This window comes from Pongo pygmaeus, chromosome 5 (genome assembly GCF_028885625.2).
Source record: "Pongo pygmaeus isolate AG05252 chromosome 5, NHGRI_mPonPyg2-v2.0_pri, whole genome shotgun sequence".
Classification (NCBI taxonomy): Eukaryota; Metazoa; Chordata; class Mammalia; order Primates; family Hominidae; genus Pongo; species Pongo pygmaeus.
The window spans coordinates 89422592-89436762 of record NC_072378.2 but is presented as its reverse complement, the minus strand read 5'-3'; the positions used below and the strand labels follow the sequence as shown (position 1 = coordinate 89436762).

Genomic DNA, 14171 nt, shown 5'->3' with positions numbered 1-14171 from the left:
TATGAAATGAATGACAGCAATAGTATAAGGACAGGAGGGAGGCATTAGGAATTTTTTTATTAAATGGTAGTTATACTACCATAAAGTGGCAAAGTGTTATCTGAAAGTGAACTTGGATTCTTTGTAAATGCATATTGCAAACTCTAGGACAACCAACAAAAAAAGTTTTAAAGGAAGTATAATTAATACATTAAGAAAGGAGAGAAAGGCCAGGCTCAGTGGCTCACGCCTGTAATCCCAACCCTTTGGGAGGCTGAGGTGGGCAGATCATGAGGTCAGGAGTTCGAGACCAACCTGACCAAAATGGTGAAACCCCGTCTCTACTAAAAATACAAAAATTAGCCAGGTTTGGTGGTGCGTGCCTGTAATCCCAGCTACTCAGGACGCTGAGTCAGGAGAATCAAATGAACCTGGGAGGCGGAGGTTGCAGTGGGCCGAGATCGTGCCACTGCACTCCAGCCTGGGGGAGAGAGACAGACTTTGTCTCAAAAAAAACAAAAAAAGAAAGAAAGAAAGGAGAGAAAATGGTGCCAGGCATGGTGGCTCATGCCTGTAATCCCAGCACTTTGGGAGGCTGAGGCAGGTGGATCACCTGAGGTCAGGAGTTCGAGACCAGCCTGGCCAACATGGTGAAACCCCATCTCTACTAAAAATAGAAAAATTAGCCAGGTGTGGTGGTGCACACCTGTAATCCCAGTTACTCGGGAGGCTGAGGCAGGAGAATCACTTGAACTGGGAGGTGGAGGTTGTAGTGAGCCAAGATTACACCACTGCACCTGCACTCCAGCCTGGGTGAGAGAACAAGACTCCATCTCAAAAAAAAAAAAAAAAAAAAAGGAAAAGAGAGAAAATGAAATCATATAGAGTGCTCAATTAAAACCACAAAAGGCAGAAAAGGTGTGCATGACAAAAATAGGAGCAAAGAACAAGGGCAACAAATGGAAAATAGTAATAAATATACTAAATATTAATGCCATTATATCAATAACCATTTTTCATGCCAGTCATCTAAATACACAAAATACAGAGATTGTCAGAGTGGATCAAAACACAAGACACAGATGGGGCATGATGGTTCACACATGTAATCCCAGCACTTTGGGAAGGCCAAGGAGGGAGGCTCATTTGAGCCCAAGAGTTCAAGACTAGACTGGGAAACATAATGATAACCCATCTCTACAAAAAAAAATTAAAAATTAGCTGTGCCAGAAGCGGTGGCTCACACCTATAATCCCAGCACTTTGGGAGCAGAGGCGGGCGGATCACCTAAGGTCAGGAGTTTGAGAACAGTCGGCCAACATGGTGAAACCCCGTCTCTACTAAAAATACAAAAATTAGCCAGGTGTGGTGGCGCCTACAATCCCAGCTACACGAGAGGCTGAGGCAGGAGAATCGCTTGAACCAGGAGGCACAGGTTGCAGTTAGCCAAGATCACGCCATTGCACTCCAGCCTGGGCGACAAGAGTGAGACTCTGTCTCAAAAAAAAAAAAAAATTAGCTGAGCGTGGCAATGTGCACCTGTAGTCCTAGCTACTCAAGAGGCTGAGGTGGGAGGATCGCTTGAGCCCAGGAGGTCAAAACTGCTGTGAGCCATGATCGTGCCACTGCACTCCAGGCAGGCAACAGAGTGAGACCCTGTCTCTAAAAAAAAAAAGTAAAAACAAGATGCATTATATGTTATCTATAAGAAACCAACTTTAAATATAAAGGTATATATAAAGTAAAAGTAAAGAAATGAAGAAAGATATATGATGCTCACACTAATCAAAAGAAGGCAGGAGTAGCTATATTAATTTCAGACAGAGAAGACTTCAGGAAAGTTATCAGGGATAAAGAGGGGCAATGCAAATGATAAAGGGGTGAATACTCTGAGAAAAAACAATCCTTAATGTGTATGTACCTAACAACAGAAGATCAGAATATGTGAGGCAAAAACTGCTAGAACTGCAAGGAGAAATAAATGAATCCACTATTATAGTTGGAGACCCTAGCTTCATTCTATCAGAAATGGACAGATCCAGCAGACAGAAAAGCCAAAAGGACATAGTTGAACTCAACAGCACCATCAATTAACTGGATATAATTGACATCTAAGGCTGATGGGAGGATTGCTTGAGGCCAAAAGTTTAAGACCAATTTGGTCATCATAGTGAGACCCCATCTCTATAAAATGTAAAATAATTTATTAACAAATTAAGGCCGAGCTCAGTGGCTCATGCCTGTAATCCCAGCACTTTGGGAGGCCGAGGCGGGTGGATCACAAGGTCAGGAAGCCGAGACCATCCTAGCTAACACGGTGAAACCCTGCCTCTACTGAAAATACAAAAAAATTAGCCAGGCGTGGCAGCGTGCGCCTGTAGTCCCAGCTACTCGGGAGGCTGAGGCAAGAGAATGGCGTGAACCCGAGAGGCAAAGCTTGCAGTGAGCCGAGATCACGCCACTGCACTCCAGCCTGGGCGAGAAAGTGAGACTCCATCTCAAAAAAAAAAAAAAAAAAAAAAAAAATTAACAAAGAAAAAAATTGACGTCTATTGGCTACTTCATCTAGTAACAACAGAATACACATTCTTCTCAAGCTCACATGAAACACTTACCACGATAGACCACATTCTAGGTTGTGGCTTCTCTCTTTTAAGTTTTTAAAAATAGAAATCATACAATGTCTGTTTTCAGATCACAATGGAGTTAAACTAGAAATTAAAAACAGCTGGGGCCAGGTGTAGTGGTTCACACCTGTAATCCCAGCACTTTGGGAGGCCAAGGCCGGAGGGTTGCTTTAAGCCAGGAGTTCAATACCAGCCTGCGCTACAAAGTGACATCCCAGCTCTACAAAAAAAATTAAAAATAAGCCAAGCATGGTGGTGCACACCCATAGTCCCAGCTACCGAGAAGGCTGAGGTAAGAGGATGAGTTGAGCCCAGAAGTTTGAGGCTGCAGTGAGCTAGGTGACAAGCGAGAGACCATGTCTCTTAAAAAAAAAGAAAAAAGAAAGATAGCTGGAAAATTCTAAAATACTTGGAGATTAAACCATACATTTATAAATAACACATAGGTCAAGGAGGAAATCTTGGAAAAAAACATATTTTCAACTAAATAAAAATGATAACACAACTTATCAAAATTTGTGAGATACAGCAAAAGCAGTGCTTAGGGAGAAATTTATAGCATTGAATGTATAATTAGAAAAGAAGAAAGATCTAGGCTGGGCATGGTGGCTCATGCCTGTAATCCCAGCACTTTGGGAGGCAGAGGCAGGAGGATCACCTGAGGTCAGGAGTTCAAGACCAGCCTGACCAACAAGGTGAAACACCATCTCTACTAAAAATACAAAAATTAGCTAGGTGTGGTGGTGAGAACCTGTAATCCCAGCTATCAGGGAGGCTGAGACAGGAAAATCACTTGAACCCAGGAGGCAGAGGCTGCAGTGAGCCGAGATCGTGCCATTGCACTCCAGCCTGGGCAACAAAGCGAAACTCCGTCTCAAAAAAAAACAAAAAGAAAAAAAAAGAAGAAAGATCTAAAATCAATTATCTACTTTTAGGAAACTAAAAAAATAATTAAATCCAAGGGAAGAAGAAACGAAGCAATAATGAAAATTAGAGCAGAGATGAATGAAATTGAAATAGGAAATTAATAGGGAACATCAACAAAACCAAAATCTACCTCTTTGAAAACATCACTAAAGTGTGTAAGTCTCTAGCCAGGCTAATATCATTTGCATATTTGTCCCTCCCCAAATTGTAATCCCCAGTATTGGAGGCAGGGCCTGGTAGGAGGTGTTTAGATCATGGGGGCAGATCCCTCAAGAATGGCTTGGGCCATCCCCTTGGTAATAAGTGAGCTCTCACTCTGGGTTCCCATGAGATCTGGTCGTTTAAAAGTGTGTGGCACCTCCCCTCTCACTCCCTCGCTCCTGCTTTCACCATGTGACATGCCTGCTCCCCCTTCCCTTCCACCATGATTATAAGCTTCCTGAGGCCTCCCTAGCAACCGAGCAGATGTCAGCACCATGCTTCCTATAAAGCCTGCAGAACCCTGAGCCAATTAAACCTCTTTTCTTTATAAATTACTCAGTCTCAGGTATTTCTTTATAGCAATCCAAAAACAGCCTAATAGACAGGTTAACTAAGAAAAAAAGAGAGAAGAAACAAGTTACTAGTATCACAAATGAAAGAGAGAACATCAGTACAGATCCCACCAACATTAAAAGAATAATAAAGGAATATTATGAACAACTCTATACCCACAGATTTGATAACCTAGAATGTACCAATTCCTAGAAAAGACACAATCTGCCAAAACTCACACAAGAAGAGATAGACCATATGAATAGGCTTATATCTATTAAAGAAACTGAATCAATAATTATCAACCTTCCAAAACCCTAGGCCCAAATGTGTTCAACGGTGAATCTAACAGACACTTATGAAAAAAATTGTATCAATTCTCTATCATCTCTTCCAAAAGATAGAAGCAGAAAGAGTACTTCCTAACTCATTCTACGAGACCAGCATTACCCTAATACCAAAACCAAAGACATGCAAGAAAACTACAGGCCAATATCTCTCAAGAACATAAATGTGAAAATCCTCAAAAAAATTATCAAATCAAATCCAACAATGTATAAAAAGAATTATAGGCTAAGTATAGTGGCTCACATCTGCAATCCCAGCACTTTGAGATGCTGAGGCAGGTGGATCGCTTGAGCCAAGGAGTTCAAGACCAGCCTGGGCAACATGGTGAAACCGTGTCTCTACCAAAAAATGCAAAACTTAGTTGGGTGTGATGGTGTGTGCCTGTAGCCACAGCTACTCAGGAGACGGAGGTGGGAGGACCACTTGAGCCCAGGAGGCAGAGGCTGCAGTGACCTGAGATCATGCCACTGCACTCCAACCTGGGTAACAGAGTGAGACCCTGTCTCCAAAAAATAAAAAAAAGGGCCGGGCACGGTGGCTCACGCCTGTAATCCCAGCACTTTGGGAGGCCGAGGCGGGCAGATCACGAGATTAGGAGATCGAGACCATCCTGGCTAACATGGTGAAACCCCGTCTCTAATAAAAATACAAAAAAATTAGCCGGGCATGGTGGCGGGCGCCTGTGGTCCCAGCTACTCGGGAGGCTGAGGCAGGAGAACGGCGTGAACCCGGGAGGCGGAGCTTGCAGTGAGCCGAGATGGCTGCCACTGCACTCCAGCCTGGGCGTGACGCGGCGAGACTCCGTCTCAAAAAATAAATAAATAAATAAATAAATAAACAATAAAAATAAAGAATTATACACCATGACCAAGTGAGATTTATCCCAGGTATGCCATGCTGGTTCAACATTCAAAAATCAGGCTGGGTGTGGTGGCCCACGCCTGTAATCCCAGCACTTTGGGAGGCAGAGGCAGGTGGATCACTTGAGGCCAAGAATTCGAGACCAGTCTGGCCAGCGTGGTGAAATCCCATCTCTACTAAAAATACAAAAATTAGCTGGGCATGGTGGCACATGCCTGTAATCCCAGCTACCTGGGAGGCTGAGGCATGAGAATCACTTGAGCCTGGGAGGCAGAGACTGCAGTGAGCCAAGACTGCACCTCTGCACTCCAGCCAGGGTGGCAAAGTGAGATTCTGTCTCAAAAAAAAAAAAAAAAAAAAAATCAAAATCAATTAATGTAATCTGTCACGTCAACAGGCTACCAAAGAAAAATCACATCCCATATCAGTAGATGCAGAAAAAGCACTTGACAAAATCCAACACCCATTGTGATTAAAAACTCTCAGAAAACTAAAAGGGGAACTTACTCAACTTGATAAAGAACCTCTACAAAAAAATCTATAGCTGACATTATATGTACTGGGAAGAAACTTGAATCTTTCTCTCTATAATCAGGAACAAAGAGAAGGATATATCCTCTTACAACTGCTTTTCAAAATTGTACTGGAAGTTCTAGATAATGCACTAAGACAAGTCAAGACGAGATAAGACAAAAAAGTAAAGAAACGGTATACGGATTGGGAAGGAAGAAACGACTGTCTTTGTTCCCAGAAATTATGGTTGTCTACACAGAAAAATCTGAAAAAACTGCCCTGGCGCAGTGACTCACGCCTGTAATCCTAGCACTTTGGGAGGCCAAGACGGGTGGATCACCTGAAGTCAGGAGTTCGAGACCAGCCTGACCAACATGGTGAAACCCCGTCTCTACTAAAAATACAAAAATTAGCAGGGCCTGGTGGCGCGTGCCTGTAATCCCAGCTACTTGGGAGGCTGGGGCAGGAGAATCGCTTAGAATCTGGGAGGCGGAGGTTGCGGTGAGCTGAGATCACCCCACTGTACTCTAGCCTGGGTGATAAAGCGAGACTCCATCTCGCTTTCATCAAAGAAAGAGAAGAAAAATCTGAAAAAGTTGACAGAAAATACTCCTGGCGTATTTATAGTATTTATATCCTGGATTTCAAGGTATAAGGCTAATGTGCAAAAGTCTATGACTTTCCTATATACCAGCAATGAATAAGTAAAATGTGAAATTAAAAACATATTACCAGTCAGGCGCGGTGGCTCACACCGGTAATCCCAGCACTTTGAGGCGGGTGGATCTCCTGAGGTCGGGAGTTCGAGACCAGCCTGGCCAGCATAGTGAAATCCTGACTCTACTAAAAACACAAAAATTAGCCCAGCGTGGTGGCAGGCGCCTGTAATCCCAGCTACTCGGGAAGCTGAGGCAGGAGAATTGCTTGAACCCGGGAGGCGGAGGTTGCAATGAGCCAAGACCGTGCCATTGCACTCCAGGCTGGGGCAACAGAGCGAGACTCCATCTCAAAAAAAATTATATATATATATATAAAATATTTTTATATATATTATATATATACATAAACACACACACACACACACATACACACACAAAGAATACTTAAAACTCAACAATAAGATAACTTACCAAGGAAGATATAGATGGCAAGTAAGCATAGGAAATATGTTCAACAACATAGGTCATTAGGGAATTGCAAATTAAAACAATATACTAGCTGGGCGCAGTGGCTCATGCCTGTAATCCCAGCACTTTGGGAGGCCAAGGTGGGCGGTTCACTTGAGGTCAGGAGTTTGAAACAAGATACCACTACACACCTATTAAATGGCCAAAATCCAAAACAATAACAATAGCAAGAGTATGAAACAACAGGAACTCTCATTCATTGCTGGTGGGAATAAAAAAATGGTACAGCAACTTCGGAAGACAGTTTGGCAGTTTTTTATGAAACAAAGCTTACTCTTACCATATGATCCAGCAATTACGCTCTTTGGTATTTACCCACATTAACTGAAAATCACATTCATATAAAAACCTGCACATGGATGTTCATAGCAGCTATATTCATAATTGCCAAAACTTGGAAGCAACCAAGATGTCCTTCAGAAGGTAAATGGGTAAATAAACTGTGGAACATCCAGATAAAAGAATATTATTCAGTGATAAAAAGAAATGAGCTATCAAGCCATGGAAAGACATGGAGGAAATCTAAATGCATATTGCTAAGCATAAGAGGCCAATGTGAAAAAACTACATATTGTATGATCCAACTATATGACATTCTGGAAAAGGCAAGGCGTTAGATTCAGTAAAAGATCAGTGGTTGCCAGGGCTTGAGGGAGGAAGGGATGAATAGGGGAAGCACAATGGGTTTTTAAGACAGTGAAACTCCTCTGTATGATACTATACTGGTAAATCCATGTAATTGTACATTTGTCCAGACCCATAGAATGTACCACACCAAGGGTGAATCCTAATGTAAATATGGGCTTTGGGTTATAATGATGTGTCAGTGTAGGTTCATCAGTTGTAGCAAACGTACCACTCTGATAATAGGATGTCAATAGTTGGGGAGGTTCCCACATGTAGGGGAACAGTGGGTATATGACCACTCTCTGTATTTTCCATTCAACTTCACTGTGAACTGCTCTAAAAAATAAACTTGATAACCCTCTGTACAGTGACTCCATGGCTCTCAGCAGCCTTGAGTGGCGCCATCCCACCTGGCTCCCTCTGTTGTTATCTACTATTTCCTTTTCTCTCCTGTCCTTGTATCTAAGTCAGGAAATAAGGGTGTCAAATCCCATTATGTCTCTAATTTGACAATAGGATTGGATGTTGTGTATTGTGGAGGTTTCTGTTTATATTGTTCCTAAGGTATGGAAAATATAGGGGAAAACGTTGAATTGGAAAAAAAAAAACGCTGTAACATCCAAAGAGTAAAACAGGCCTGATTAGATGTTCATGGCTTGTATTTATAAAAGGTTAGTGGCCAGGCGCGGTGGCTCACACCTGTAATCCCAGCACTTTGGGAGGCCAAGGCGGGCGGATCACAAGGTCAAGAGATCGAGACCATCCTGGCCAATATGGCGAAACCCTGTCTCTACTAAAAATACAAAAATTAGCTGGGCATGGTGGTGCGTGCCTGTAGTCCCAGCTACTTGGAAGGCTGAGGCAGAATTGCTTGAACCCAGGAGGCGGAGGTTGCAGTGAGCTGAGATCACGCCACTGCACTCCAGCCTGATGACAGAATGAGACTCCGTCTCAGAAAAAAAAAAAAAAAAAAAGGTTAGTGATGCATTTTCTCAGTGCAAATTATTTTTTACTCCTACTTATATTTATGAATACAATATAGTCCATACAGAAAAGAAAAGAGAGAGCCCATCAGTTTCATCATCTTCACTCCAGGATTCCGAGCTTGGCTGGCCTCTCCCAAAAGATAAACTGAAGGATTAAGAAAATCTATCTCGGCCGGGCACGGTGGCTCACGCCTGTAATCCCAGCACTTTGGGAGGCCGAGGTGGGCGGATCACGAGGTCAGCAGATGGAGACCATCCTGGCTAACACCGTGAAACCCCATCTCTACTAAAAACACAAAACATTTAGCGGAGCATGGTGGCGGGTGCCTGTAGTCCCAGCTACTCAGGAGGCTTAGGCAGGAGAATGGTATGAACCCGGGAGGCAGAGCTTGCAGTGAGCCGAGATCGCGCCACTGCACTCCAGTCTGGGCGACAGAGCAAGACTCCGTCTCAAAAAAAAAAAAAAAAGAAAAAAGAAAATCTATCTCACCTAAAAACTGCCGTATCTCCCTCAACAGTCTGCCAGTAAAAGGCTTCTCTTACATGTAAGGTACAAGAAAAAGAAAATGATGAAAATTGTATTGCTGACTTTGCAAATGCAGATAAGAAGCAGTGGATGGTCTGAATGCAGTGAGTTATCCCAACTGATCATTCAGTCAGTTACAGATTGAACTCCTTGTTCTACTCTTTCCCCCCTTCTTACTACTGCACTTAACAGGAAGGAAGGAAAGAAGGAAGGAAGGAAGGGAGGGAGGGAGGGAAAGAGAAAGAAAGAAAAGAAAAGAAAAGAAAAGAATTTTCTTGTTGCCCAGGCTGGAGTGCAATGGTGCAATCTCGGCTCACCGCAACCACTGCCTCCTGGGTTCAAGCGATTCTCCTGCCTCAGTCTCCCCAGTAGCTGGGATTACAGGCATGCACCACCACACCTGGCTAATTTTGTATTTTTAGTAGAGACAGGGTTTCTCCATGTTGGTCAGGCTGGTCTCAAACTCTCGACCTCAGGTGATCCACCCACCTTGGCCTCCCAAAGTGCTGAGATTACAGGCGTAAGCCACCACACTTGGCCGAAAGAAAGGAAATTTTTAAGAAAAGAAGTAGCTGCCACTGGCCAAATAATTCTATTTTATTTATTTATTTTTATTTTTTAGAGACAGGGTCTCAGTCTGTAGCCCAAGCTGGAGTGCAGTGGCATGATCATGGCTCACTGCAGCCTCAACCTTCCAGGCTCAAGTGATCCTCCCAAGTAGCTGGGACTACAGGCATGCGTCACCACACCTGGCTAATCTTTGCATTTTTTTGAGAAACAGGGTTTCATCATGTTGCCCTGGCTGGTCTTCAAGTCTTGAGCTCAAGTGATTCACCTGCCTCGACCTCCCAAAGTACTGGGATTACAGGCATGAGCCACCACGCCTGGTCCCAAGTTATTCTAAAATAGTGGTTCTTAACCCTGGCTGCACATTGCACTCACCATGGGAGTTTGAAAAATATTCATGCATGCATCCCACCCACAGAGATTCTGGTTTAATTAGAATTGGATGGGTCCCGGGCATGATGGCTTTTAAGCCTCCCAGATGTCTGTAATGTATGGCAAGGGTTAAGAACCCTGCTCTCGTTTGGCATAGGTTTCTTAGCACCCATACATTGATCGTAAACAGTCTCCTAAATAAATGGCTGGTCACTGACAAGAAATGAATGTCAGTTTGAGAGAAGTATTTTAGTAAAAATCCAAGTAGGTTGATTTGCACTCATGGTATGTCTGTAGTACAGTAACATCAGTATCTAAACCCATATGAGATGTAAAACTAGGGTAGAGGGATTCAGTCATTATCAACACAAAAAATGGAACAAAGGAAGAAACAAGCAGGTGAGCTCAACTCAGAAGCTCTCCCACCAACCTTGGGGGAATTTTCTTTTCAATGGAAACAGTTGACTATTGGGAGCAGTGAGTAAGCAAGTGTCATCCTTTGTTCCAGAATTGAGAAGAATCCACAGTAAATATCCATTTCATGTTTATAATGGGTAAGAAATGTTTAATCCCACAGTGGTTTTTCAGAGAACAAAATTAAAATCAATACAATATTGATTCTTGTCTTTGTAAAATATATCACCAAATATTTGTATATGACTTTGAAATGTCAAAAGTATTAAAAGAATGAAGTATACCCTCCTTTTTTAGTGAGATGAGGGCAACTCAAGGTTACAAATGATCCCTCCTCTGGACCATTTTCCACACTGTGACAGAAGGACTTTCTAAACTGCAACTCTGATCCAGTCCCTCCTCTGCTGCACATCCTCCATCAGTTCTCTATGGCTTCCCTACAGGGCCTCCATGCCCACTTCTCCAGGCTTCCCTCCCTCTGCGCCCTCCTACCACCCTGTGTTCCAGCCACACACACCTCCTCAGACAGCACTGCTGTGTCTCACTCTTAGGCTTTATCTGCACTGCTCCCTCTACCAGGACAGCTTCTTTCATGTGCCCCAGTCCTTCCAGTTTTGGAAAAACTTGCCACATCTTTCAAGATTCAGTTCAAGGTAACTTCAACTATGAACCTTTTCCTGACCCATCCATATGACCACTCCCTCCTTTGCTCACTCATTCCCTCTAACGTGACGCCTTACACTTGATATATTTACATTTTACCTGCCTAAATTTTCCTTCTACATCCTGAGTCCTTTGATGTCAGAGACTGTATTTTATCTGTTTATATGCCCAGCACTTATAAGAATGATTGATATAATAAGTTTTTTCTAAGTCTATTTTATGAATTGAATTTAACCAAAAGTATCGAATGAATAATTTTATCTCTCCATAAATAATCTCCCTCTCCATCTGCCTCTCTGTCAGCACAAACATACATACACACCCCAGGAAGGAAGAAAGGAAAAAGAAAGCATTCAGAATGGAACAGCTCTTGTGATAGTTGCATGATCGGTAGGGCTGTCTGTCTTACCATTGATGTTCTGTGCCCAGTGACTGAAGGCAGAGGTGAGGGGCTGTTTTCCCAGTGAGGCAAATCCAAGCAGGAGCTATTCCGAGAACCAGAGCTTCCTGAGTCACTGTGCAGATGTTGCTTTTCAGACAACAATCTGGACAGAAAGCTGGCCTTGCGACTGCCTGGGCGAGATCTGTCTATCCAGACCCCACTCTCTCTCATGCTGCCTTCACTGTCTCTGCAGTGACTATGAAGATCTGTGAGAGGCTCACCTGAGGGTTCTGGGTCCTGGGACTGCTCCCAGGTTCCTATTGCATAGGATGGACAGTTTCTAGGAGCCATAGTTGTACCTAGCCAGGACTGAGACATTGTATTCTGCAGGCCAAATGAGGAATGGTCTGATTGCTGTCCCAGGTGCTGATTACCAGCACTGCCAGCCCAGGGACATGGGCTGTGAACATGGAGCTGTCCACTATGCTGATCCTTCTCAGACCAGTCCTTTTTCCCATTGGAAGGGTCTACTTCAAGTTGCCTTGGCTGTGAGATTTGCCACATGGTTTTAGACTTTGGCACAGTAACTCGAATGACTTGCTGTTGATTGTTAGCTTGAAGTGGAGAGATTCTTTCAGGCAAGGAAGAGCAAATCATACACTGCTGGGCCACCGAATATTTCTTCAAATGGAATGGAGGGCCTGTTTCATCCTCAATGCCCTCACTGCTGGATTTCTTATAAAGTGTCCTCATAATTTTTCTGATGCCCAGATGAAATATTTCCAGTATATTGAGTAACAAGGAAATGGCTGCAATGCTGTGCATAAAAAGCATGAAAATTGTCTTCTCAGTGGGCCTGGATACAAAGCAATCCACTGCATTGGGGCAAGGAGGTTGAGTGCATTTGTAAAGGGGGTGCATTTGAAACCCATAGAGAATATATTGGCCTATCATGAATCCTACTTCCAGCACAGATCTGGTCAAGATGTGTAAGACATAAGTACGCAGCAGACATCCTTTCAGAGGGACTTTATGGATCCTCTTCTGCTCCTCTAACCTCCTCAGTTCCCTATCTATTCTTTGCTGCTCCTCCAAGTCAAGCTCTGGATTCTCCATCTGGGCTCTAAGGTGTGACTTTTTCCTCTGCCTCTCTTTCTCAAAGGCCCTGAGCCTATAAAGTGCATGGCCCATATAGACCAAAGAAGGAGAAGACACAAAGATGATCTGTAAAACCCAGAACCTTATCAAAGAGATAGGGAATGCATCATCATAACAGATATTGTTGCAACCTGGCTGCCGGGTGTTGCAGGCAAATGCTGACTGTTCATCATCCCAGACATCCTCAGCAGCCACACGAAGTACCAGCATTCGGAAGATGAAGAGGATGGTCAGCCAGATTTTCCCCACTATGGTTGAGTGGGAGTGAACTTCCTCTAGGATGCCACCCAATAAGTTCCAGTCCCCCATGGTTAAAGACTAATGTCTGAAATATACAGAAAACACTGAGGTTAATAGCACCCATGGTGGTAATATATAGACACAAGCTCAAAAATACAGCAGATTCTTTTGTATGTCAGCAAAACTATGAAGGATCTTCCAGCCCTAATATTTATAGCCCATGCTTATAATAGGACATTTCTGAAGATATTAATTTTTGAAAAAACACTAAAGACCCCTCACAATTTCAGCAGTTTACTTCTTCCTATTCTCTTTTACTCTCCTCCACAAAGCTACTTGTTATTCTAGTATACAAATAGGTCTCCATATTTGTACAATTCATTCTAATTGCACAATTGTATTCATTTTTCTATCCACATGAGATACTCTACTTACCATACATCTGACATGATCATAAAGGAGTCTCAATTCCTCAGGAAGTGTTCCCTACCCATCCCAAGTTGTAGTTATTTTTCCCTTTCCTGAATCCTCACAACACTATTATTAATATTATTCACCTGGGACTGTGCCTAAATGAGTTTTGTGATGGTTGTGTTCCCCTTCCTGGAAAGGTACACCCCTTGCAGATAGAGACTCTTTCTAAAGCATGTTGGTCGTTGCACACAGAAGGTGTCAATATATAATAGTCAATGGAACTGTCTTTTCACTTTAAAATTCTGTTCCTTGACCCTATCACCAAAATAACCACCAATAGGCAAAATAAAGTAGATCCTCATGATATATTATCCAGGGCTTTCACTGCAAGACAAAGGACAGGTAAAGAAAATACAAATCAGTCAAGTAAACCCTCAGGAACGGGCTCATATCAGGGTAGCAGTAAAGATTAGGCAGACACAGAAACAATACCAGCAATAACACATAATTACATCCATTAAGCCACATCTGGAACATCATGTTTTCATGGAATTTTTGCTAACTTAAAAGAAAAGTGAATATAAACTGCTTCTCTAGCAAGCTTAGGATCTGGGAAACAATCCAGGTATAGCTGACATGAACAGGTTACTTGGTTTATCCTGAAAAACTAACGTTTTTCAAGGTTCAATAAGGTTAAAATACTTAGCAGGTTAAAGCTTTCTAAGATATGGAAGACTTCCAGATAAGAAAGATACAGAGGAAAAATAGGAAAGCATTATTAAGTTAAAATAGATAATGAGGCTGGACGTGGTGGCTCATGTCTGTAATCCTAGCACTTTGGGAGGC

At 42.8% G+C, this 14171-nt stretch overlaps 1 protein-coding gene across 6 annotated transcripts in view; it reads right to left on the bottom strand.

The window, feature by feature from the left end:
* Nucleotides 1-14171, bottom strand: part of GJA10 (gap junction protein alpha 10) — a 37980-nt gene that overhangs the window by 14833 nt on the left and 8976 nt on the right. For 2 of the 6 annotated variants that reach the window (XM_054491140.2, XM_054491142.1), the window contains 2 exons: nt 13469-13709; nt 11541-12996 (listed from right to left, as the gene is read on the bottom strand). In XM_054491140.2, the coding sequence (XP_054347115.1) occupies nt 11541-12980 (1440 nt within the window). In that variant the 5' untranslated portion in view covers nt 12981-12996; nt 13469-13709. Of the gene's footprint in view, nt 1-11348; nt 12997-13468; nt 13710-14171 lie in introns of those variants that run through there. The other 4 variants (XM_054491143.2, XM_054491139.1, XM_054491141.1 and 1 more) reach the window with 4 other exon arrangements.